The 25980-nt window shown below is 42.2% G+C and overlaps 1 protein-coding gene across 3 annotated transcripts in view; it reads right to left on the bottom strand.

Annotated features, from left to right (window-relative positions):
• The window catches only part of LOC135033722 (CUB and sushi domain-containing protein 2-like), a 1450369-nt gene that overhangs the window by 387361 nt on the left and 1037028 nt on the right, over positions 1-25980 (bottom strand). For 2 of the 3 annotated variants that reach the window (XM_063954204.1, XM_063954205.1), the window contains exons 11-12: positions 12765-12868; positions 11780-11892 (exon numbers count right to left, since the gene is read on the bottom strand). The exons of the other annotated variant lie outside the window; for it this stretch is intronic. In XM_063954204.1, coding sequence (XP_063810274.1) covers positions 11780-11892; positions 12765-12868 — 217 coding nt within the window. The remainder of the gene's footprint in view (positions 1-11779; positions 11893-12764; positions 12869-25980) is intronic. 3 annotated transcript variants of the gene reach the window in all.

Here is a 25980-nt window from a genome sequence, read left to right as displayed (position 1 = left end):
GTGACACACAGGATTTTTAATGGAAACACAGTGCGGAGCAGTCACACTGTGTGAACAGTACACGTACATTGAAATGTATGTGCTTACATTGAAATCCTGCTGTCCTGTCATCTGGCCCGACCGCAGCATGCTGCGGTCGGATCTGGCCGCGGCGGGACTGCCACACATGTGTGGGCATCTGCACTGGCGCCCATGCGCAGATTTAATCGTTTTTACTCAGATCCCATAAACGTCACCTTATTGGCTATCCACCTGCCACATGTTTTGAATGGGATGCAATTCAAATACCGATGGTTGGGATCCTGGCGTTCAGGTTACCAACGCCGGAATCCTGACAGCCAGCATTTTGCAGATGGCCAGCATACTGACACACGCCCCTAATTCTCACTCGGTTGGTGGGTCCACGCCACCAACTAAGTGGGAACAGAACCGGTCCCGCAGCATGGCAAACATAGCAAGCCCAGAAAGGGACTCGCTGCTGGTATTCCGGCAGACGGGATGCTGCTGTCGGTATACTGATAGCTGGCATCCTGTCTGCCGGTATATCATAATGGACCCGTTTTGAATAGCCAATAAGAAAAATCTGGATAAATCCAAACTTGTAGTAATTTAGCTTTAAGAACCCAGTAAATCTGAACCAGCACATCTCTAGTTATTATAAGCTGGGTTTATACAATATTTATTAGCAGTTTCTTATATAGCGCAGCGTATTCCACTGCGCTTTACAATTAGAACAACAGTTAAAGAACAAAACTGGGCAAAGACAGACAGACAGAGGTAGGAAGGCCCTGCTCGCAAGCTTACAATCTGACACTAATCCCAATTATTAAAAAAACGGTAATACATACAGTATGTTCCTAAGATAAACTTTTTATGACTTTATTTGGGCATATGAAGACTAATATTTCAAACTTTGTAAATGGAACACTTTACAGTACATACCATATTAAAGTGTAACCAATGATTGTTCTGTTCTCATCTAGTGTCACATACTGTAGGACAGATCACTAGTTGCATTAGCTGTAATCTGTCATCTTTTACACATTCTTTTCCATTTTACATACCTGTTTGGATACTCTTTTTTTATGATCCCATGTTAAATTTGCATTTTTAAGGCACATTATTTCCTCAAGGTGCTGCCAGACCAAATAGCAATTGCATGTACTTCTGTGGCTATTGTTACACTCTTGTTTGACATTAATTACAAGACAGTCCACACCATCAACTGATCTACATGACAGCAGTAGATTTACAAGAGGTAATAGAAGAAATAACATTTTACAAATGATGTGGCAGGAATGATGTGTGTGTATATTGCAATTAGACTCTATTCAGGCTCTATATTTATCTTAAATGTAGCCTCATTTCTGTATGACAGAAAAATTGTCAAGGGTTGGAGATAAGAGAAACGTACATCACATACAGCGATTGTGTTAAGCTTTTGTAAAGTTTCAAAGGTCTTTATTTTAACCAGATGCCATGCATAAAACCTATGACACGCGAATTAGAGTCACAGTATATTCTTATTTATCAAAGGTGTGGGTGGTGTTGAAGGATGGCGCTACTTTTAATGTCATCAATGGCGACATTAAAGGTAGCGCCATCCTTCAATACCAACTATACCTTTTATTAAGGTATTGAGGATTTTTGTGATAGGTCCTAAATGTTGTCAAGGGGCTGCCACCCCATTGTGAAGCACCACTCCACTGTGTTGATAGCAGCTGATTAGGTTGCTTCAGTTCTTCCTAATGGGCCCTACACACTTGGCGATGTTTCCGATTTGGAAGACGTTCGTTTTCAACGATCAACGACCATCGTCCAAATTGGCTTGCTATGCTATACGAGGGAAAACCAACAATGAACGACCGCGGGGATGCGCTTCGTTCATCGTTGGTGCCTACAGACTAAACGACATGAACAATATATCGTTCACTTATGAGCAATGCCGTTCATATCACCGGTGTATGTCGCCAAGTGTTTAGGGCCCATTAGTGATAGCAGTTTTGGAAGTACAAGTTGTATCTATAGCGTTAAGGAAGTGGGAGAGGGGAATATTATCATTTATTTTATTATTGTTTAGTGATTTTTTAACTTTCCTAACCGGTAGACACATAACACACAGCAAGGTCATGCAAAGTAATCCAAACAGTGTACGCAAAAGCAAGTACAACGTTCTAAATTGTAGTCTCAATGCAAATACAGATTCTTAGTGCAAATGCTCTTTTATGCTGCTAAGTGCCTTCTTTTGATCAAGTGCACCATGTTTTCCAGTAAAAATTTGAGCATGGCTCCTTAAGCCTAGACCAGTGATTTCCAAACTTTTTTGAATCACGGCGCCCTAGAGTATCAGAATTTTTTTCACGGCACCCCTAGGCCAAAAATTTCTTATTGAGAAATTTAGAAAGAAATATTAAATCAAGTAGATTGTGTTTATATGTCATCCTTAGGCTCAATTGTGTGGTGAGGGACAAGATTTGCTTCTGTTTGTCCCCATATTTTATGACTGACAGCTACTAGCACTAGTTTCTCCTTTTATATTGACCATGAATAATTTGAATTGGTCCTGGACCACCAACCGAGGGCACCCCTGCAAGTGTTCCGAGGCACCCCAGGGAGCCACGGCACACAGTTTGGGAATCATTGGCCTAGACTGTGGAGCAGTAGAAGTTTATTAAAGTCAATGAAAATATTAACTTGTCCAAGGTCACAAACAGATTACTCTGAAATTTGAACCTGGGCTTCCAGCAAGCCATTGCATGTTATTGGTACTTAGCATAACCAATATACAGCCATTCAATCACTCCTATTTACTATGGGGGTCATTCTGACCCGATCACACGCTGCAGTTTATCGCAGCGGTGCGATCGGGTCAGAACTGCGCATGTGCCGGCGCTGCAGTGCACCGGTGCATGCCAGACGACCGAAGGCTGTCGGACCGCTACGATCGCCTCTGCCTGATTGACAGGCAGAGGCAGTCGCTGGGCGGGGGAGCGTAACAGCGGCGTTTGGCCGCCGCTTCGTGTGCGCAGTCTGGCCAACGCAGGTGTGGCTGGTCCGAACGGGGTGGGGTGGGCCGCAGCGGCTGTGTGACGTCACACGCAGCCGCGATCATCTCGGAATGACCCCCTTTATCCTAACTTGACGCCCAGGTTTCAAGCTAATAAGGAAAATGTGAACTTTGTAATCTATGCTCTTTTCTGAACAGGCCGACAACATAAATACAAGGCAATGAAGCAGATAGAGATTATTAAGGTAATACAAAGCTGTCCTTGCAGGAGATAGGTCTCACAATTGCCTGCTATACCTCAGTCCTATCTCATAATGTGATGAATAGGTAAGACCTGAATAAAAGGTGAAGGCTTTGTAAGTCTTTGCTTTTCTTATTAAATACATCTATTTAAAATTTCTTAAACCTTCAATAAATTGTTAAGAAGAGATGTGGATTTGGGAACTTGTGTCACACGGCTCTGGTAAGGGCATAAAAGCACTACAGAACAAAAAAAGCAAACTAGAAATTGATGAGTATAGACACAAGCTATGTTCTGAGTAACAAATCCCATTACAGCAGGTATTAGCAGTGTGTCAGGCCTACTTGAGCATGCACTTTGGAAATATTTCTAAACAGGGATCAAACAGACTGTTTTCAAAGCCAGTAGCTGTTCTGTTCTTTTACTGCCTTTTAGTCATTTTTAATATAATGATCAAATAGGGTTTATAGAAACTAGCATGAGGGGTAACAACTATATTACCTCAGAAGCACCAATAGTCATTTATTCTGCTTGGAACTAGGGTCAAATCCGAAATAAGAGCTGACACAATGGAATTTCATTAAACGAGTTTATTTTTTCATGTGAAAAGAATTTTCATATTTCAGGTTTATTTTGGGCCTAGTTGGCAAATGTAATATTGATAACCAAGCTTCACATTCCGCTGCAGTAAAAGAAAAAAATAATGATGTTGTGATACAGGTTGAGTATCCCTTATCCAAAATGCTTGGGACCAGAGGTATTTTGGATATCGGATTTTTCCGTATTTTGGAATAATTGCATACCATAATGAGATATCATGGTAATGGGACCTAAATCTAAGCACATAATGCATTTATGTTACCTATACACCTTATACACACAGCCTGAAGGTCATTTTAGCCAATATTTTTTATAACTTTGTGCATTAAACAAAGTGTGTGTACATTCACACAATTCATTTATGTTTCATATACACCTTATACACACAACCTGAAGGTCATTTAATACAATATTTTTAATAACTTTGTGTATTAAACAAAGTTTGTGTACATTGAGCCATCAAAAAACAAAGGTTTCACTCTCTCACTCAAAAAAGTCCGTATTTCGGAATATTTGGATATGGGATACTCAACCTGTAATACAATTCTAAACAAGTATTTTTCACTTTAGGGTTTATCTAAAAAACAGAGGTAAACAGATGCTTTCATTAGATTGTAAGCTCGCAAGAACAGGGCCTTTTCCCCTGATGGGCCTTTCTTTCTCTTACTTACCCTATTTTATACTCCATACTCACTTTGATGGCACCCAACCCCTGGTTTTCCGTTCTTGTCCTACAGATGTAGCCATGTTCATCTTAAGGTGCGTACACACTAGATGATATCGTGTACGATGTGTCCGATTGTTCACAATATCGTCCTGTGTGTATCCACTATGACGCTGTCGATGCGTGTCATCAGCGACATCCTCTGTCGGACCTGCATGCAGTTCCAACAGGCGATATCGCCAGCGAGAGCCATACTGCCGAATGCAGCATGGCCCTGGTTCCAAATCCCCACCACCATGTTCGTTCGTCGCTGCTGGCATTGTCACGTGTGTATGCACTTGTCGATGACGGGTCCCGTCGCTGATGACGTCGCATTGTTTGCAATGTCATCCTAGTGTGTACATAGCCTTACTGCAATGCAGAAACACAGCTTGCTGCATGGCGTGCCAGGCTGCGACTATTCGCAAATGATGATCGCTCCATTAATTCCTAAAGGAAGCGATCACCGGCTGCGAGTAGTCACAGCCTGGCACGCCATGCAGCATACAGTGATGCAGCATGCTGCATCGCAGTAAGATGAGCATGGCTACAGCTGTATATTGTCTTGAACTGTAAGTGCTATTTTTTCTTGGTTTGCTCATTTGTTTATGTACTCTGTTATGGGCGCTGCAGATACCTTATGGCGCCATATAAATAAAGGATAATAATAATAATAATAATAATAATAATTAGAGCATCTCCTTATTTAATAAGAACAAAAGCGATAGCTGGCGCTTAAGATACCTGACTATTTCTGACAATAGCTTACTCATATAAAGCATTTTTCAAGAGAAAAATACATTCAGAGGGGTATATTCAATTAGAGTCAGAAACTGCCGCTTGTCGGAAAGACGGTAGTTTCCGACTGGAATAGGTCGGAAGGGGGTCTGTCCTATTCAATCCAGCCTCGACTTGTCGGAAAGCTGTTGGAAAGCACGTGGATCAGCGGAATAGCCGCCGCTCCGCGTGCTGCTGTCGGAAACGGGGCCAAATCTGACAGGTTTCCGACAATGTCAATCCAACTTTTTAAAAAGTCAGATTGACACTGTCGTGACTGGGCCAAACCTGTTGGGTTTGACCCGGCAGCTATTGGGAGCTGAGAGGAGATGGGGGGAGAGCAGCAGGGAGACGAGGGAGAGCCGCGGGGAGAGCAGGAACACAGCGGCTGCAGCAGCATAGCAGGAGGATGGGGCACCGCCGCCACTCACAGCAGAGTCCACCCGACTCCAGCAAGCAAGGTCACGCTTGCTGGAGCTGGGGGGACGCTGACGTGAGGTATGCCGGCGGTGCCCCATCCTCCTGCTATGCTGCTGAAGCCGCTGGGTTCCTGCTCTCCCCGCGGCTCTCCACCGTCTCCTCCTCTCAGCTCCCTCATTTCCTCAATCCGACTTTTTTTAAAGTCGGATTGAGATTGTCGGGAACTGCCAAATCCTGTCGGATTTGGCCGTTCATTGAACAGGTCCTGTCAGATCCATTAGTAGGTATCCATCCTGGCCATGACAGCAGTAAGATCAACTGTATCACTGCGAGCCAGTTATCACTTTTCTGTAATATGTGTTTTAGTAATTTGCAATGATGACTAATGTTCTACCACTGCAGATAATTTTATATATGAAATATTTAGTCATCAGAATCATTTTACCATGGAGAAAACAGAAATAGAACACTGTCACCATGCAGAAAGTAAATATGCCATGCCTGTCCATGCCTGCCCATGTACGTGTAAAACACCCTAAGCATTGTCAATGTGACTGTTTGGGCAATCTTTTAAGTAATGTAGTATAAGAGGACATCGTGACAGTAAAGTTGTTACCATGACAACAGAAAATTAGAAAATTAAAAACAATTAAACACATTTACCTACAACAAATCAGCACTTTAATATATCAGCTTTTGCTAAATGGGCCTCTGTCATAATCCTTTGTGTTAAAAAGGTTAATAAATATTGTGCTGTACATGCATAAAAAATTATAATGTAAAAAGCATGTAGGAAAAAGTCTAAGCACATATTGCTGCTATCAGTGGAACTGACATAGTCATCTGAGTATTCATAGAATAACCTATGAGTGCTTTCTGAATAACCAGGAGTTTCTCATTATATAATTAATAATTTAACTTTATTTTACATGATAGACTATTTTTCGTTTAATTGAAAATGTGCTTAAAGAACATTTATACATTAGAGATTTTCCTGCATGTCACATTTATGATAAATAAAGGGATTATTATGTGCCTTTCACTAATGATTGTCCATCATTTGGCACTGTGGACTGTTCTTGCCACCAGTGGACCCACTGGGGCACTAAGGAACACAGGGCAGACCTCTTGCCTCACAAGCAGAATGGCACTTTATGCCTTTATAGATGGAGCCACGCTAATCGTGGCTCCGTCTGTGCCTGGACGCGCCTATCGCAGCATCTGGGGTGCGCACGTCCGTGACGCACACGCGCCTCATACACTAGAATGGGAGCATCTCTGTGCACTCCTGGTGGGGCTAGGCGGACGGATCGCCTAGTCCCGCCGGGAGTGCATGTATGAGATGGAGCCGCACTAGATGAGTGCGGAACCATCTGTATATTGTGTTTATAATTTTAAGTGATATTTACACTGCTCTATTCAGTAACATTTTACTGTTGATTGACTATGCACTACTCATTTTGCTTATGTCGCATTTATGATACAGACAGACAGCCAGTGTCATGGAGAAAATGACTAAAACGAAGCATAAAAGAAAAAAAGGTCTAAAATGTGACTTTAAACCAACTACAATTTTACGTAAGCCACTAAGACTAACTAAATTGAAATATTTGTCAAAATGAACACTGGTAAAACAGATCCCGTTGCCGCTCCCAAAACGCCACACCATTTTGCAGCTAAATCCAAATCAGGGCCACAGTACATTAATTTGTAATTTATAATGTGTACAGTAGGTGTCACCATGCAAAGTTTCTGACCGTTGAAAGTGGCATGAGTATAGGGTTGTGTCTATGTCCCCTTTAGTAAATGTTTCCTCAGGGAGAATCAGACCACATGAACCATGGAACATACCATCTGAACAGCGATGACAGGGGGAGGAGCAAGGTGCAGAACTTGGGACCCAAAGTGTACCCTCGCGGGCTTGCTTTGCTCACCACACTTCATGCTTCGTGGCTCACTCTGCTTCGCTCGCCACCAGGACACCAAAGGGAATAGATGGTGATGTTGATAGTAAAACTACAGTACTAACTCACTAACCTTGTTCTTCCCCCTGCCGTCACGGGTAAAATGGTTTGTCCCATATGTCACGTGGTCTGATGACTTCAAAGCATACATTGAAGGGGCTCTAGCCACTACCATAAACATAGCTGATGAACCCCTGGGATTTAGTACAGCTGTGTTACACTTGCCAAATATTTACCTCAATCACATTTAGAAAATGTGGCATGTATAGTTTCATAGTGCTGCTGCAATCATATAATACAAACAATGTGATACTCAAAAAATAAATATAAAAGCTGATGAAACCCCAAACGTTATGATGTGAACTCTGTAAAAGAATTTATATGCCGCGTGACATTAATTACAAACACAAACAATGTCCGTCTCCTTTCTAGCATTGAATAGGTTAACATAAACCTTAACCCAACCACTAATTCACAGCTACCGCAGTACACGCATTATTTCCATCCTGTCCTGTAGCTTGCACTCCATTAAACTGTTCTGATAGCAGAGTTCAGTACCAGTCATCAGCAGGGAGAGAATGGGAAAGTGAAGAGAGGATGAGTTTGGAGAAAGCATTAGGCAGAAATGCCCTTTAAATATTCAGCAAAACATCCATTAGGTAGGTCAGGCACTCAGGAAACTACACTGGAGGTGGGGTGTTCTCAGCAAGTGGACTGGATGAATTGGAATTATACAGATAGGCAGAGAAGTGTTGGTAAAGAGACATGAGCACAGAAGAGATCTTAGTCTAGGGATAGCAAATATGCAAAATATCCACTATATCACACAGTGTATCCATTAGTTGATCAGAATTACTATATATCAGTCTATTTCCCCACGCAGGGACAGATTAACGACTGTGGGGGTCCCATGGCAATGTGGGGGCACCTGCCAGTAGAATTGTCAATAAGATATCCTGGTTATGTTATTTAAAAGTAAACTGTATAACTACTCCCAGCACCACAAATGTGTTAAACATACTGTAGTAGTCCCAATTCACATTATGCCACACAGAACCCCTAGTTCACCTATGCTACTGAGCACTATGCTGGTGATGTAGTGTGTGTAGGGCCACCCAGTATAAAGGGGTCCTGGAGCGACCACTCTGGCTGCCCTGTTGTTAGTCCGGCTCTGCCCCCACTATCAACTTTTCTATTTCATTTATAATTGTATATATTTAATGAAAACAGTGATTCCCACTTTTACGTACAGTATATAAATATTCTAGGTCAATAAAATTAGTTGTTAAACAAATACTATGAAAATAATACTACCAAAAATAAATATTTGGTGGTGCAAGGCAGGGTCTACTTTTGTCTTGAGATCAGAGAAAGACATGTGCCATAAACCCTAATCGTATATACAGTAGCTCATTGTGTCAAAGAAAGTCCTACAGAAACAGCAGGATATTTGGCATTGGACAGCTCCCTTGCATCCCTATCTGTCATAACCATGAGGCCTTTACCTACTTCCGTAACCAAAGCTTTACTCTTCTGGAGCTGATCTGTATGTTACTGCTCAATCATTAATACAGTATGGCCCTACTGCGGAACAAAGCAGAGCACTAGGGCTCTATGTATCTTAGTATTTGCAAACTACAGTATTTATCATTGGGATATAGTTTTGAGTTAATGAATTAATGTTCATTATAAAACAGGTAATCTAAGCTTTAAGTTCACCTTATGATTTATTACTAATTAATTGCGTCTATGATTTCACTATTACAAATAGGAGATGTAATTTTTCTTTTTCAGCTGAGGTAGAATTAAATGGCAGAGGAACGGTGCTCCTAGTGGTCCAATTTATAATGCAATAATAACTGGAGGAAACATTACATACATATGGATTCAGGAAGAAATGCATCATAAAACATACAGTAAATCAATTTTAAACACGTGATTGCCACATAGTATTTCTTTTAGAGGAGGCCATTTAAAGTCTTGTGACTGAGAATCCCATTCTCGTTAACGGTATAAGACACCTGCTTTTACTACTGTACAAGAAAAATTGTTGACATGGCATAACGTGAGGTAAGAGACTGTCCTTAATTATCAGCGCCTTTTATATTTGTTTTATATCCAAGATTAAAAGAACATCTGAGGTATTACGTTCTAAGCCGAGGAAATGCTAGTGGCTCGTCCCCTCCCTCCAATCTGGTTACAGAAGATTAGTAACTCTAACTACAAAAAAATAATAAAATAAGCGCAAGGAGCTCAGACAGTCACAGAGGCTGGATTAATTAGGTCTGCCTTTCACATTTACCAGGAATCAAAGGATCGGAGGGTAGAACAGAATTAATCCTGATTAGAACGTAGGATCCTAAATAAATTGAGACGCAATCTAAGGACGGTTGAGACTTTCCAGAGCCCTGTAAAATAACTGAGACATACAGTGTATAATATTATCTACCTTTTTTTTTTTTAAACTTCATCCGCTATTTGATTATTCTTTTTATTGGAGATAGTTTGGTTTTTACAGTAAATATTGCAGATACTATTACTTTATGAGTCTTGTCCATCTCTGTCAGACACTTATTTCATGAATGTGTAAACATCTTTGTGACGCATTCTGCCACTATGGGAGCATTTATTTTATTTAGGCACTGCAATACTTATTCCTCTTCTTAGCACCAGTTTAGGGTTTTTCTTTTACTTTGGAAGAAAGGGGTTGTGTATGCGTGACCGCCGCTGGGGATCCCGGCGATCAGCATACCGACCGCAGGATCCCGGCAGAGGAATGCCGGCGGGTGGGGGGGAAGGGGGGGGGGACGTGTGCAACAAGCCCCTTGCGTGCCTGGTGGTGAGCTTTGCTCGCCACAGGTTTTATTCCCATGAGTGGGAATGGTCCCTTTTGGTCGAAATGCCGACCGTTGGGATTTAAAGGGGTGTGGGATTTAGCCGTCAGTAATGTGGCCGGCGGTCTCCTGACCACGAGTCACATAACTACATCCCGGAAGAAAGATGTGGTCACATGGCAACCAGCTCATTTTATGAACACAGCTGTAAATTCATATTTAGTTTATAGACGGGTATAATATATGACATACATCACATTTAAAGGAAACACGGCGCCGGCTGCATTGTATTAGGACATTGTTTAGTTAATATAGCAAAGATATATTACCAAACACAACGGAAATTACAGAGATTTTGAATTCTTTAATTACTACCATATAGGCCATTTTCCCTGTAACCTTTTACAAAATAATGTAATGGTAATTCTATCTGGCAGGTCCACTTTAACATAAAATAATTTTGTTTAAAATATCTATATTTTTAACGTCCTATAATATTTTTTTTTTAAATGCACATCTGATGTTCTCATCTATCAGTAGATCCACCTCATTTCTTACAATTTTCATCTGCTTGGGTGATCTTGAGACAAATAAATGTTTACACTTACGACCTGAAAATTGTACACATTGCAAATCAGCTGTGATCAATTTAGCCCAAGTAAGACAATGAAAGTAAAAATCTAATTAATTGTTATGGGTTACCACACTTGCACTGTACTAAAACAACAGCCCCAATAAGTAGGCTTTAAAACGAATAATAAACAGATTAAAGTAAATTTGTGTATAATGTAATGTACATGGTCATATAATACGAGCAGTTTGGGGCAGTGCTACCACTAGGTGATCCTAGAGAGTATTTAGCACTTAAAACACTGGATGAATGGCATAATATCACTAATATAGTGCCTTCATTGTCACCACAGCATCCTCTCAGTGAGTATTGTCCAGTGATATAGAAGGGCAGCAGCTGGCAACACTTTACCAATGAAGTTGCCGCCTTTGCTACTCCATGTATACAATCTGGTGAAGCATGTGACAATGGGTTATGATGTCGCAGCCAAGCACCACACTCCAAAGAATAGAAGATGCCGCCACGCCACCATTCCATACTGGGTAAAATGAATGTGAATAGGTGGGTTGATTGAGTTAGGGGTGTCCATGTGAAATGTACATACTTAATACCAAAAGATGTTGAATATGGTAAAACATCCCTGTATGCATAGTACTACTCACCTTCATAAGAAGCCTTAAAACCAAGGTTACTCCCAGAAGAGTCAGTCCTGAACAGAAGCCACATCTGGTGATTAGAGCTCACTATAAGATCGGGAACACTGGCTCCAGTCAGCCTGTTATAACAGGTAGAAAGCAAAACAAGATCAACAACACTTACAACAAATTAATACAAGTGTAAAAGGTAGCATGCAGTAGTAAACACAATATTTAAATATGCTCCAAAATTAAAGCTTTCCTTCTGGTGGTTTCTGGATGGTTTGTCCACATGGTACAAACACAGGACCTGTATAAAGGTCACAGTCTCTGAATTTCAGCAAAGCGATCCCCACCCACAATCAGGCTCAGATGGAACTGAATTCCCTTATACATTCTGAGGCACACTTACCGCTAATCATCTATGGGATCCTTTCAAAGCTATTAGAGATGGAAGACTATTCACTTACATATAATCTCCATGCTACTACATTGTTTTGAAATTACATCCTACAATCAAATATCCCTTATAAGTTTTGTTAGCAACTTATTTTTTATAATATTTTTAATACTGTAGATGAGGTTAAAGGTCTTTACAAATGACTGTCCTGTACTTTGTAAGCCAGTGTGAATAGTTGAGGATGGAGTTTGGTAAACTCTATAGGCGAGCTTTCAAAGAGTTGTGGTAAGGATTTCCATAGTGGGAGAAGACTTATAAGCATGCATGAAAGCTGGTTATCTGAGACAAGGCGAGAATCAGGTTACAGGTGGATCTAGCAGTGCATGAGGGGCACATTTTTGAGATGAGGTTTGAGATGGTGCTGCAGGGCTTTCTAGGTGATGGTGAGTAATATCAGTTGGATTCTGGAGGAGAGGGGATTTGCAGAGTGATGTGGCAGATGTGGAGTGACTAGGACAAATTGAGGGAGGATAGATGGATGAGAATGCCAGATAAAGGAGGTTGAAGTACTAAAGGCATGAGAATACTATAGTCGGAAATCAGTTCACTTACACATAGAGTACAGATTTCTGGTCCTCAACCTTTCCACCATCTCCTACTGTGAGAGTGTCATACCCTCTTTCCAGCTCAAACTCTTCAAATGTAAGCTTGATCACCTATCAGAATATGGAAAAGGGTAAGTTCATGCTCTGCAGCTCAATTGCGTCTTATGAGATAGGGTACCAGAAGGAAGATAGACATTAAGATAACATGAGACTGCAGATAAAGAGCCCTATTCCTGTTGTAATATTTACAATAGTTATTATAAAGTACGTATCAAATATACTGTAAATGCCCTGTCTTGGCCCAAAGTAAAATATAATTCACTCATCTATTACGAGTTGTTATAGCTCACTCAACACTTAGATTTTTTTTCTACGTCTTTATGACACTGCCACGGCCAATGGGTGTCCTATGAGACGTCCGCCGTCTTCAGTTCTTATTGACAACACTATCGAATATTAGTGCAGCTCTATATCTGCATCTTTCAATGCAGTCCCTGACACCGACCCCCCCCCCGACAAGCCCGCTGCCAATAGCCAGCCACCCCCCAGTCACCAGACAGGATCTCTTTTCGAAATTGCATGGATTTCCATTCCTTCCGGCAAATACCATTGGGGTGCATGAGCAAAATTAAAACATCAGGGCTTTGCGCCCTATAAACTCCATCCACCTCAGAATCAGGGCCTGTATGAGTGATTAAAAACCTTATGCATTTGGTAAAATCAAGCAGATTACATTACTCCAGAGATTTACCCTCATCCCACATATTATTTTCATGTTGGATCTCACACTAAACCACTTTTAATTCTTTACTATCTCTTATAATGATCTTATTAATACACAGCAAGTCTTGCACTGTCAAATAAATGCAATGCACAATAAGAACATCTGACCAACTAAGTTGGAAATAGCATAAGCCACTCAATACAACATCCCTTTTAAGGTCATACTATACTTGCACCAATGAGTATGAATTTGGAAAGTTACTGCTATAAACCTCAATATACCAGTTACATCCAGTCATTGGGAAAATATAATGGCTAATTGCTATAGTCAGTGAATTATGAGCATTATTGGGTATAGTGTCTAACTAAAATACAATACATATATATATATATAAGGCCTATACATAGTGTACTGTACTCCCTTTCTTCCTGTTGGACAAATAATTTAAAATAGAGACTCCTAGTGATGGTAAAGCTGTGGCGCTGACATTGATATACTGCACTGAATGACATACATTAACATAGTTCTATTCTGATTATAGAAACAAATCACATTTCTAAACCTGTCTCCGTACCTACATAAAATGAAAAGGTGAAGTAGCTCTGTGTCAGCTATAATCTTCTGTTTCTCAGTGGGATTTACAGCAGCCATATCCTCTTAAGGTTAACAAAGAGTTCTTTTTGGCCCAGCACATAAACTGTTCCCCATTGTACATGCAGTAGAGCTTTTTTAAATACAGGTTAATAATGGAACATTGCTAGCATAAGAGCTTATTCCTATCAGGTTCTTAAATTAAAGCAGAGGGTGACCTTCATGACAATTATCACAGTATTAAAGTTTGTCAGCAGTACTCTTACATTCACAAATAAATGACAATGGGATGTTCAAAGGTGTACTTCTATTAACTGAAGCATTATGATCTCAGAGTCTGACATTCATTCGTCACAGTTGCTATTTAATAAATTGAATTGCTGTAATGGTGAGGGCAGCAGGATGATGCAGCTGTGATATTAGAGGCTAAACAGCTCTACAGACTCTCTCTTTCTCAAAGGCTGAGACTGGACTGAAATAACCCCCTTTTCTCACCACACTGCACAGTAACATATTACAGTACATAAAAGGGAGATAGGTACATTTTCCACGTAACATATAGCTAATTTCAGGATACAAAATTAACTTATTCTGGCTTTTGACTTTCTGTATGTCTACATTTTTCTAAAACACAACAATAGCCCCAAAAGCAGTATTTTCTTCTTCGTCCTCACAATTTGTAAAACCAAACCTCACCACTTTGCAGTGTCTAAAAGAATGCTAATAAAGGACAAAAAGCTGAAATGACAGAGCATTGCAAGTCATAGGACATTAATAATGAGACTGTAAGTCTATCACCTAGGCAGCTGCACTGTCCCAGATTAGTGAATGATAGAGATGACTTGCCAAACTAAAGGTGATACTGGGACATTAATGTCATATACATTTTATAGCTTACTGTATATAGCTTAACACACACAGAGGCAGAACGTAAGCTCTTATGAACAGGCCCTTCTCTCCCACTGTGGTCTCTACATAATTACATAATCTGAAGACTATAATTATGTATATTTGTAAAGTTATGAATTTGTTATGGTCCTATGTGATCACCCATGTAATTATGCTTTATGTTCCTTCCACTGTGTATAAAGCTATGGAAATCTTGAGGCGCTTTATAAACAAATGATAATAATACTAATAATGCAGAGCAGAACATAAGACAGGTTTGCAGAGTGATCTTGTACAGTATATTTTTGCATGCTCTGGAGGAGTAGTACAGATGATGCTGAGTCATATGCAACGCAGACACCTCTACACGTGCAGCTGAAGGGTTCAGTATGGTATGCCGGCGGTCAGGCTCCCGGCGACCAGCATACCTGCGCCGGGAGCCCGAATGCCGGCTTACCGACAGTGTGGCGAGCGCAAATGAGCCCCTTGCGGGCTCGCTGCGCTCGCCACGCTACGGGCACGGTGGTGCGCCACGCGCACCACGCTATTTTATTCTCCCTCCAGGGAGGTCGTGGACCCCCATGAGGGAGAATAAGTGTCGGTATGCCGGCTGTCGGGATTCCGGCGCCGGTATACTGTGCGCCGGGATCCCGTCAGTTGGCATACTGAAGACCACCCGCAGCTGAAGGGTGGTAACTGGGTGGTATTGGGACATTCAGTTTTAGGCTAGGTTTAATGATGCAGTGTCAAAAATATAATGACAGGATATACACTGTCGTATGTATACAGAGATAAGCCTGTTTTCAGGTGCACATCTATAATGATGTTGGCAATGAAACCATGTGTACAGATAGAGGTGAGGTTGCATAGTAACATTCACCTTAGCATATGGACAAATACTCTATATGCATTTTGCTAGTTGCATTCAGGGTCTGATTCAAATGTGGTTGGAGTAGCGGCGCAAGCCACAAAGTGAGTAATTCTGAGTTGATCGCAGCAGCAAGTTTGTTAGCAATTGGGCAAAACCATGTGCACTGCAGGGGAGGCAGATATAACATGTGCAGAGAGAGTTAGATTTGGGTGGGTTATTTTGTTTCTGTGCAGGGTACATACTGGCTGCTTTATTTTTACACTGCAATTTAGATTTCAGTTTGAATACACCCCACCCAAATCTAACTCTCTCTGCACATGTTATATCTGTCCCCCCTGCAGTGCACATGGTTTTGCCCAACTGCTAAGAAATTTGCTGCTCTGAATTAGGCCCAAAGTACCGAAACTTTGCGCATGTGCCGGACCTGTACTGACCATATGCAGTACGTGTCTGTGACATCGCTCACACTACGGCGTCAGACTGTCAGTGACTGGCAGTCTGCTGCCGTTTGGGGGCGGAAAGGCAACAGTGGCGGCCTTTGTTTCTCCAAACGGAGGAGGGGGATGAGGCCAGGATCTCCTTCAGAGGATGGAGATTTCCTGGCCTCTTGGTAGGTCTTGCGGCAGCCGGTTTGCGCCACCCCATGGCTCACGCAGCTGGCCGATGGTGTCACATATGATCCGATGCTGTATCCTAGGATACAGCTCTTATCAATAATGCACCTCCTTCTACACTACCATATTAGTGCTATTACTTCTATGTAAGCAGCAGTGATAGCTACTCCAACCACATCTGAATCAGGCCCTTAGTGCGGATATAATTATGGCCAACTCGCCTTCAACTCTGCACCAGCCACACAGTCGTTAATATTTGTTCTAATACTATTGCTTTCTTCTTTTAAGATTTCAAGAAGTTTCAATCATTGTGTGTTCTACTGTAAATCACACAAAGACGGGTGCCATAATCTAGCACAGTTTGTTTATTTAATAAATGTCAGACTTCTCCAATGTGTTCGCTGTCTCTCTAATTCCCAATAGCAACTTTAAAAAAACGCTTAAAAGTGTACTGTTACAAAAAGGAATTACAGGTTTCTGCTAGAATATAAAACTATAATAAAAGTTGTCATGAGCTAACATTTAAAATGTTCTTTTTTTTAACATATTACACCTGACAGTCACCAATTTTTATTGTCATGCTTTCTTCCCTTTGTTTTTTTTATATTTCTCATATTAATACATGCCTGTGTGTCTTGGTTATTCCCTCTAACCTGTACCATTGGCCACGTCATACATGATAAACAGGATCTCCTTTCTAAGTATTCTTTTCAAATGATTAAATTAGTATAATTTCTATTGTACTAAATTTTATTTATTTTTATGGATTTATTATAAGTTATTTATGTAGCGCACACATATTGCGCAGCAGTTTACAAAGAATATTTGGCCATTCACATTAGTCCCTCCCTGCTCCAGTGGAGCTTACAAGGTATGGAGGTCATTCCGATTTGATCGTAGCTGTGCTAAATTTAGCACTGCTACGATCATGTTCCCTGACATGCGGGTGACGTCCTGCACAGGGCTAGTCCGCCCCGCATGTCAGTCTGGCGCCACGCGCACCACGCTATTTTAGGTGATGCCTTTGTATTTGAGGAGTAACTCCCGGCCAGCGCAGCTCCTGCGGCTGGCCGGGAGATACTCGTCGCTCCCGCTGGCCGCAGATGTCTCACGCAGCCGCCGCGGCCCACCCCCCCAACGGTCCAGCCATGCCTGCACTGGCCGGACCGCTCCCCCTAAACGGCGGCTTGACGCCGCCGTTCAGCCCCCTCCCGCCCAGCGACCGCCTCTGTCTCAGAGGTGATTGCTAGATAACGAAAGCTGCCATGCACCAGCGCACTGCGGCGCCGGCGCATGCGCAGTTCCGACCCGATTGCTGCGCTGCGACAAACTGTAGCGAGCGATCGAGTCGGAATGACCCCCAATATTCCCTACCACATGTACACGCACACACTTACACACTAGGGTTAATAATTTTGTTGGTTGCCAGTTAACCTACCAATATATTTTGTGGGAGGAAACCCACGCAAGTACGGGAAGAATATACAAACTCCACACAGTTAGGGCCATGGAGGGAATTGAACCCTAACCATTACACCATACCTGTACGTGCTGCTCGCACTGTGTTTATCTGTTAATTTTGGACATTATTTATTTGACTTTATTTTAGAGTAATATTGCCATATTCCCACAATTACAATACAATGTCTTAGGTATTTAGAGTGGGTTTGACAGTTCATTTTTTGTCAGTGTCTTTAAAATCTGTTAATTTACATATACACTTCAACAAATGACTAGGGGTTTATTCATTAATATCTGGCAATAAAGGTTATCACAGTGATAGAAGATCAACCTTCACTGTCATTTATTATTAAAATGCTGAAAAGCCTTCAAGCAATACTCATCTGTCTCAATGATACTGGCCTTTAGCTGTAAGTGTTAACTTACTGCTGCACCTGACCAGTCTACTCTCAAGGGATATGCACATGTGTGACCCGGCTAGCCTGTTTATGCATGAACAGAATTATTTAGGAAGGACAGAATTGGAAAAATCGGAGGAGGGGTAGCAATGTATGTAAAAAATGCCATAAATACTACATTAATACAAAGTATTGAAGAAAAAACTGAGGCCCTTTGGGTGACCATAGAAACAGGGGAAAAGTTGATTATTCGTATTGGAGTGATATACAGGCCACCAGGCCAGGAAGAGGAACTTGACAAGAACCTATTGCAGGACATAACTAAAATGGCATTAAAAGGAGAGGTAATAATCATGGGAGACTTTAATCTTCCTGATGTAAACTGGGAGGTGTCTGTTGCTAGTTCCACTAGAAGTAGGAACATTATAAATTCCCTTCAGGGAGCATCCCTCCACCAATTGGTGAGGGAGCCCACTCGGAAAGACGCAATATTAGACTTAATACTTACAAATGGAGACAGATTATCGGACGTAAAAGTGGGTGAAAACCTGGGATCCAGTGATCATCAAGCAGTATGGTTCAGCATTTAGACAGAGACTGACTCGTCCCATACAAAAACAAAGGTGTTGGATTTTAGGAAGGCTGATTTTGTAGGGATGGGAAAATGTGTAAGCGATTCTTTGGCAGAGTGGAGGAACTTGGAAACAGTGCAGGAGAGGTGGGAAACATTAAAATGTGCAATATTGAAGGCAACAGACCTTTGTATCAAAACTGTTAGGAAAAACACAAGGAAAAGGAAGCCAGTGTGGTTTGCAAAAGAAGTAGCAAATATTGTGAGAGCAAAAAAGATGGCTTTTAGGAAATATAAGCAGACACAAAATAATGAAGACAAAAAGATATATCTTGTTAGACAGAAGGAGACAAAGAAGGTAATCAGATGTGCAAATGCACAAGCTGAGGAGAAAATGGCCCAGTCAGTGGGTAAAGGAGGCAAAACTTTTTTTAGGTATATAAGGGAAAGGAGAAAAACAAAAGGCGGAATTATAAAACTAAAGATGGACACTGGGAGTCTTGTTGAAGGAGACAATTTAATAGCAGATCATCTTAATGATTATTTTTGCTCAGTATTTATTACTGAAAGAGAGGGGAAGGGGCCACAGTTAAGTTGCAGGGATATTCAGGAAAATGAAACAAGTACATTTACAGAGGAGAAGGTCCTAACAGAACTCTCAAAGCTGAAAGTGGACAAATCTATGGGGCCAGATGGGATACATCCAAGGATACTAAAATAACTTAAAGAGGTGCTGGTAGCACCATTGACAGAATTATTCAACCAGTCATTAGCTACAGGAGTAATTCCAGGGGACTGGAAAAGAGCAAACGTTGTCCCACTGCACAAAAGTGGAAGCAAGGAAGAGGCAAACAACTACAGACCAGTGAGTCTTACATCAGTAGTAGGGAAATTGATGGAAACACTTAAAAGAAAGAGTTGTAGATTATCTCAAATCCGGCAATTTACTGGATCCCAAACAGCATGGATTCACTGGGGGGAGATCATGTCAAACAAATCTTATTGACTTTTTTGATTGTGTGACTAAAGTGATGGATAAAGGTGGAGCCATGGATATAGCTTATCTAGACTTTAGTAAGGCTTTTGACACAGTTCCACATCGCAGACTGCTAAATAAACTTGAAACTTTGGGATTGGATATTAGGATTATTGAATGGATAAGATCTTGGTTGAAGGATAGAAAACAGAGAGTTGTGGTAAATGGAGTGCATTCACAGGAGGGAAATGTTACCAGTGGAGTACCCCAGGGATCTGTACTTGGACCAGTGCTTTTTAATATCTTTATTGGTGACATTGCAAATGGCATTAAAGGGAAAGTATGCCTTTTTGCAGATGACACAAAGGTATGCAACAGGGTAGACACACCAGGTGGGGTAAAACAAATGATTGAGGATCTAGGTAGACTAGAGGAATGGTCAAGAGTCTGGCAATTACAGTTTAATGCCAAAAAATGCAAAATCATGCACTTGGGTCTCAAAAATCCTAAAGCTAAATACAGTATTAATGGCACTATACTGGAAACTACTGAGGAGGAAAGGGATCTAGGAGTCACTATTTCAGATGACTTAAAGGCAGGTAAGCAATGTAACAAGGCAATGAGGAAGGCTAGTCAGATGCTTGGCTGCATTGGGAGAGGAATCAGCAGCAGAAAGAAAGAAGTAATAATGCCACTGTATAGGTCATTGGTACGGCCTCATCTAGAATACTGTATTCAGTTCTGGAGGCCATATCTTCAAAAGGATATTAATACATTAGAAACTGTACAAAGGAGGGCAACTAAAATGGTGCATGGCCTACATCACAAAACATACCCAGAAAGACTAAGAAATCTCAATATGTATAGTTTGGAGCAGAGAAGGGAAAGGGGGGACATGATGGAAACTTTCAAATATATCAAGGGTTTTAACAAAGTCCAGGAGGGAAACATTCTCCAAATGAAGAGAAGCAATAGGACACGAGGACATGCACTGAGACTGGAGGGGGGAGGTTCAGGGGAAATTTGCGGAAAAATTATTTCACAGAAAGGGTAGTGGACAAGTGGAATAGCCTCCCATCAGAGGTGGTAGAGGCTAAGACAGTAGAGCAATTTAAACATGCATGGGATAGACATAAGGATATCCTTACAAAGAAATAAAGGATCAAATAAGGTTAGAGATAAAAATAATATTAGAAAAAAAAAAAAAAAGGGGCAGACTAGATGGCCCAAGTGGTTCTTATCTGCCGACAAATTCTATGTTTCTATGTTTCTATGTAACAGTGGAAATGACAGCCCACACTTGGCAAAATTTACTGTTGGCAGCAATTGCCCCTTAAAGTATAGGGCATACTTGCCTACCTGACCCTCTCCATGAGGGAGAAAATGCTCTCTTCCTGGACTTTCCTGGTAATGTATGATTGCCATCACCTGTGGTGAAACACCTTTCTTATCAATTAACTAGCTCACCACAGGTGATGGCAATCATACATTACCAGGAAAGTCCAGGAACAGAGCATTTTCTCCCTCATGGAGATGGTCAGGTAGGCAAGTATGGTATAGAGCAGAGGTTCCCAAACGCGGTCCTCAAGGCAGCCCAACGGTCCTGGTTTTAAATGTATCCATGCCTGGCCACAGGTGACTTAATTAGCACCCTAGTCAATTTGATTTAACCATCTGTGCTGAGCGATGGATATACCTAAAACCTGGACTGTTGGGGTGCCTTGAGGACCGCGTTTGGGAACCTCTGGTATAGGGCAAGCAACCCTTTTCACTCAGATTCTATTTTTTATTGTTTAAAAAATAGACCCCTTGATCTATAGACACCAAGACAATTACTTATGGAATTCGGTTTACAGTTTCCTTTACATCAGTGTGCAAATTGTATTGCCATTTTTACAGTTTTACCTTTAACATGTATAATTTTCCTTACATACAATATGGATCACACAGCAATCATTGAATGTCCACACAGGTTTTGCTGAACTACTGGGCTGTAGTTTATTCTTTAATTTGTCAGAATGGCACTCTGGGGCTGATTCAGGTCACATCACAAACGCGATGCGACCGCAAAATCAGCGACGGGACCCACATACACATGTGCAGGTCCTGTCCTGCGCATGCACCTGCAGTTAATGAGGGTGGTCTCATTAAATGGTAACGCCTCTTCCTGATTGACAGGCAGAGGCGTTCATGGGACAGCAACGCTCTGTTTCCAGGGCGGAGACGGAGAGTTGCGGGGGTGTTGCGATTCGAACAGAGGTGTGTCGGTGGCATTTGGGGGGCGGCTGCATGTCGCCACATGCATCAGCTCCAAAGGAAAATATGCCGGCGGGTCTCCTGCTGTAGCAGCCAAGCTGTGCCGGCAGGAGGCTTCCATAATTTCTGCGATCACGCTGTAATTGCAGCGCGATTGCAATTACAGCATGATTGCAGTGGGTGGGTGGTGGCCTGCATGCTGGGTGTACTTGCCCTGTGTTGGGCAGCCCCCAGCATGCGGAAAAAAAAGGATTGTAAATTCTGCAGAATTTACAATCCTTACTGAATGAGGTCCTCAGTGTGGTTGCAGCAATCACAACAGCAAAGTAATCCCACGACCCTGTCACTCTGGTCACCTAGCAAGTCACCAGATAGCTGGTCCAGCATCGGTCGGCCTGACCCAAACACAAAACAGCCTATTTAAGCCTCCACTGCAAACACTACCCTCTAATTACTCACACCCATGTGATGTACCTTGAACTCTAGGAAGGCTCTACAAGCAGGTTTTGGAGATGTTTGCTGACATACGGGGCAAGAAAAAAAAAACAGTACCTTTTTATTGCCATATTCCTGGCCAGTAAAACTGTAGTAACAGCCTCTCTAGAGTCTTTCTTTCCCCCAGATGACCCCTACAAAGACGTGCATGTGTGTGTGCAGCTTCCAAAAGTAGCAGAACATGTACCTGCAGTATCAACAGCTGATCAATATATTCCCCTTGAACAACCTCTGCACTATACAACAAATTTCTCTTAAAAAAATAATAACAAGGCTTACCTTTTGCTGGCCTGGCAGCTTTTACTACACCAATAACTTCAACAACTGTTTTAAATACATTTTCTCTGGTAACATCATTAAATTGAACCCTAACACATTCCTTTTATTATTATTATTATACTTTATTTATATGGCGCCACAATGGTTCCGCAGCGCCCATTACACAGTACATAATCAAATGAGCAAACAAGAAAACAGCACTTACAGTACAAGACAATATAGGAAAGGTATAGAAAACCCGGGGTTAGGTGCCATCAAAGGGAGTATGAAGTAGAAGAGTGTAAGTAAGAAAAGGAAAGGCACATGAGGAAAGAAGTCCCTGCTCTTGCAAGCTTACAATCTAAAGGGTGAGGAGCTAACAGACGCGGTGACACAGAAGGGGTAGACAGTGAGCATAGACAAGAGAGTTAGGAGGAGAGTTGGCTGGGTTTGGTGAAGAAGTGGGTCTTGAGAGCCCATTTGAAGTTTTGTAGAGAGGTGGAGAGTCAGATGGGGAGAGGTAGAGCATTCCAGAGATAGGGAGCAGCACGTGCAAAATCTTGTAGGCAGGAGTGAGAGGAGGTAATCAGTTGACAGGAGAGACAGCGTGCATTAGCAAAGCGAAGAGGATGGGTGGGAATGTAAAGAGAGATAAGGTCAGAGATGTATGAGGGAGAAGAGTGGGTGAGGGCTTTGTAGGTGAGTGTGAGAAGCTTGAATTGGATTCTGAATTGGAAGGGTAGCCAGTGAAGGTCCTGCAAGAGAGGGGATGTGGATGTATTACGTTTGGTGAGGAAGATGAGATGGGCAGCAGCATTGAGGATAGATTGAAGTGGAGAGAGGCATTTTTGAGGGAGGCCAGATGGGAGGAGATTGCAGTAGTCCAATCTGGAGATGACCAGTGTGTGGATGAGGGTCTTAGTAGCATCTTGGGTGAGAAAGGGTCTGATCCTGGAGATGTTTTTGAGATGAAAATGGCAGGTTTTTGAGAGGTATTGAATGTGTGGTTTGAAGAAGAGGGAGGAGTCAAGGATTACTCCAAGACATTGCACTTGGGGGCTAGAGGAGACAGTTGTGCCATCAATGGATAATGAAATTGTGGGAGGTGAGGTTATGCGGGAGGGAGGGAAGATGATCAGCTCAGTCTTAGACATGTTAAGTTTAAGAAAGCGCTGGGACATCCAGGAGGAGATAGCAGAGAGACAGTTGGAGATATGAGTGAGGAGAGCAGGGGAGAGGTCAGGAGAGGAAAGGTAGATTTGAGTATCGTCAGCGTAGACATGATATTTTAAGTCAAAAGAGCTAATGAGCTCACCTAATGAAAGGAGAGGTCCAAAAACAGAACCTTGGGGGACACCTACTGGTAGAGGAAGTGGGGGTGGGGGGTGGAGTCATGAGAGGAGACAGAGAAGGAACTGTCAGAAAGGTAGGAGGACAGCCAGGAGAGAGCAGTATCACGCAAACCAAGGGAGTAAAGGATTTGCAGGAGGAGAGGGTGGTCTACAGTGTCAAAAGCAGCAGAGAGGTCAAGGAGAATAAGCAGAGAGTAGTGGCCCATGGATTTAGCAGCAAGGAGGTTTAATGAAAGTGAAGTCTTGGAATTGGGGACCAGTCCTCAGTACTATCTGGTTGCACCAAAGTTTCCACAGCAGAATCAAGCTTGTTTCTGCCAGCTTATTTGGCAAGACTTGGGATGAGTAGCGGTCATGGACCTGTATCCAGAATCCATAAACAACAATTATGTTCACTCTCTTCCCAATGTTCAGCTGGATACAATCAGCAATAATTTCCTGGAACAAGGGAAAGTCTCACCCCATAATAAGGTGGTATGGTAATTTGGGGGCTACAGAAGCCACTACCATACATGTTTGCCCTCTTACTGTAAGTAGACAAACTCGCTCATATTCCCCTGTAGTTCCATGAACGTATAGCACTTTCTACTTACTCAATATTGCTGACATTCCTTTTGAAATGACAGAACTAGAAACTAATTCAGCTCACTCCCTGAGTCCTTAGAGGCTAACATAACCTGTTGGTTTGTTTGAATAGTCCCCCGAAACTGCAATGGCCTCCCTGTAGAAGGGAACATGGTGCAGCAACTAGGAAAGGCAGAACCTAGCTGAACAATTGTACAGTCCATTGGTTCCTGATTGCTTGGGTACTCGACGCAGAAATGCCCAAGTGTGCCGCATTTAAAGCACTTAGACTGAGAGACATTGCCCACCCACTCAACTGTTTGCAGGCTCACTCTTTTTCCATTCATCAGCTTTCGATTACCCTCAGGAGCCCTAGACATGTGTTTCAGTGCCGAATATCGGTCGATAGCTGTGGCAAGTTCCTCATAAGTCTGTGGGTCCGCTGGCAGCACCCATCTCTGTAAGCTTTGGTCAAGCACATGGATACAGTGGGCTTGACCCTTAGCAAAACGCCATTCATGTAAGTGCTGGGCTTTCCCTGGTCCCGTCACTCCTATCTGGGCCAGTATTTCAATTAGAAGCCTGTTCATCAGACAAATCAACATAGACCCTTTCCACCCAGAATTCCGGTGGCCATCTAAGCCTTGGAGCCGTTCTCTCAAAAGCTAAGAGATATGCCTCAACTGGATACTGTTATTAGGTCGACAGTCATTAGGTAAGACCACTATTGGTCGACATGCATTAGGTCGACATTGTCACTAGGTAGACATGGTCACTAGGTTGACATGTACTAGGTCGACATGGAAAAAGGTCGACATGCATTTTCAAAATTTTACCCCATTTTTTGAACTTTTTCATACTTTACGATCCACGTGGACTACGACTGGGGATAGTAACCTGTGCCGGGCGCAGTGGTAGTGGAGCGAGGGACCTTGCCCAAAGCAAGGCGAGCGAAGCGAGCCATGCAAGGGGACATGGTGCACTAATTGGGGTTCCCCGTCACTCTACGATTAAATTGACTCCAAAAAACGTGTCGACCTATTTCAGGTGTCGACCTAGTCACTGTCGACCAACAGTGGTCGATTTAATGACTGTCGACCTAATGCATGTCGACCCTATGACCCATACACGATTCCACTTCGTCTGAGGGGGTCATTTTCTGCAAGACAGTCGGCCTGGAGACCCCATGTCGCTTGCTTGAACC

Source organism: Pseudophryne corroboree, chromosome 2 (assembly GCF_028390025.1).
Source record: "Pseudophryne corroboree isolate aPseCor3 chromosome 2, aPseCor3.hap2, whole genome shotgun sequence".
Taxonomy (NCBI): domain Eukaryota; kingdom Metazoa; phylum Chordata; class Amphibia; order Anura; family Myobatrachidae; genus Pseudophryne; species Pseudophryne corroboree.
The sequence above is the reverse complement of the archived record's forward strand: the minus strand, read 5'-3'. Positions and strand labels throughout refer to the sequence as shown.